Genomic DNA, 1251 nt, shown 5'->3' with positions numbered 1-1251 from the left:
CTCGGTCGAATTGCCATGGTCTCCCAAGGAGAATATGACCAGCTTGCATAGGAACCACATCGCACATTACCTCATCTTGGTATCTCCCAATGCTAAACGAGATTTTCACCCATTCATTCACCTTAAGCTCTCCTTGGTTGTTCAGCCACTGTAACTTATAAGGGTGGGGATGCTTTTCCGTTTCGAGCCCTAGCTTCTTCACCATGTAAACACTAGCAACATTAGTGCAGGAACCACTATCTATGATTAACCCACATACCTTGTTCTTCACGGTACATCGGCTGTGAAAAATGGCTTCACGTTGTGCTGTTTCTTCTGGGGTAGTCATGGCCGTGTGACAAGTAGCTCCCCACTATCCGGATACTCAACTTCTTCTTCCAGATTTTCAGCCTCTTCCTCATCCAAAGAATCATAATCTCCAGCCTCGGTGATGACCATTACACGCTTGTTTGGACAATCACGAGCATAATGTCCTCGACCCCTGCACTTGTAACAAAGAATCTCGTGGCTCGGAGTGTTAGATTTGTTACTTACAGAAGTTTCACCTTTGGATGTTGCAATGCCGTTTCCTTTGTTCTTTGGATCCTCCTGAATAGGTTTTGAGGTGGGCATGTTGTGTCCTTTGCTCTGGGTTCTCGGATACACATTGCTAGGCATTCTGGACCGGATTGTCCTAGCTTGTTTCTTGTGTATCTGCTGCTCTATTTGCACAGCAAGATGTAAAAGGTCATGAATATCATGGTAAACTTGTCTTTCTACCTTTCTTGCAATGCGTTCTTGTAGTCCGTCTAGGAATTGAGCCATAACAGTCTCATCATCCTCTTCTATCTCTAATCGATTCCGAAGATGCTCAAACTCCTCAAAGTAGTCTTCAACCGATCTGTTACCCTGCGCCAACTTACGATATCGTCTATGTAAATCCCGATGGAAATGTGGTGGAACATACCTCTTTCTCATGAGATGTTTCATTTCCCTCCAGGAGATTATTGGATCATAGTGAGAACGTCTCCTTTCGGCTATTTCTCGATCCCACCATGTGAGTGCATTGTCCGTGAGTTGAGCCGCCGCGTATTGAACCTTCCTCTGTTCGGTATATGTATAGCAATCGAAAATATTTTCCATCCGCCTCTCCCAATCGAGATAAGCTTCAGGGTTAACTTTACCAGCAAAAGTAGGAGGTTTGAGTTTCAAATCTGTACCTTGGTGTCTTTGAATTCGTGGTTGCCTCCTAGGTACATCCTCCTCATCACT

At 44.7% G+C, this 1251-nt stretch overlaps 1 protein-coding gene across 1 annotated transcript in view; it reads right to left on the bottom strand.

Moving 5' to 3' along the window:
• Positions 1-324: 324 nt before the first annotated feature.
• LOC104822532 overlaps positions 325-1251 on the bottom strand; it is an 8747-nt gene continuing 7820 nt past the window's right edge. Inside the window, exon 5 of the mRNA XM_019203544.1 lies at positions 325-1249. Coding sequence (XP_019059089.1) covers positions 325-1249 — 925 coding nt within the window. The remainder of the gene's footprint in view (positions 1250-1251) is intronic.

The sequence above is a fragment of the Tarenaya hassleriana genome, unplaced genomic scaffold (genome assembly GCF_000463585.1).
Source record: "Tarenaya hassleriana unplaced genomic scaffold, ASM46358v1 Cleome360, whole genome shotgun sequence".
NCBI classification, from domain to species: Eukaryota; Viridiplantae; Streptophyta; class Magnoliopsida; order Brassicales; family Cleomaceae; genus Tarenaya; species Tarenaya hassleriana.
The sequence above is the reverse complement of the archived record's forward strand: the minus strand, read 5'-3'. Positions and strand labels throughout refer to the sequence as shown.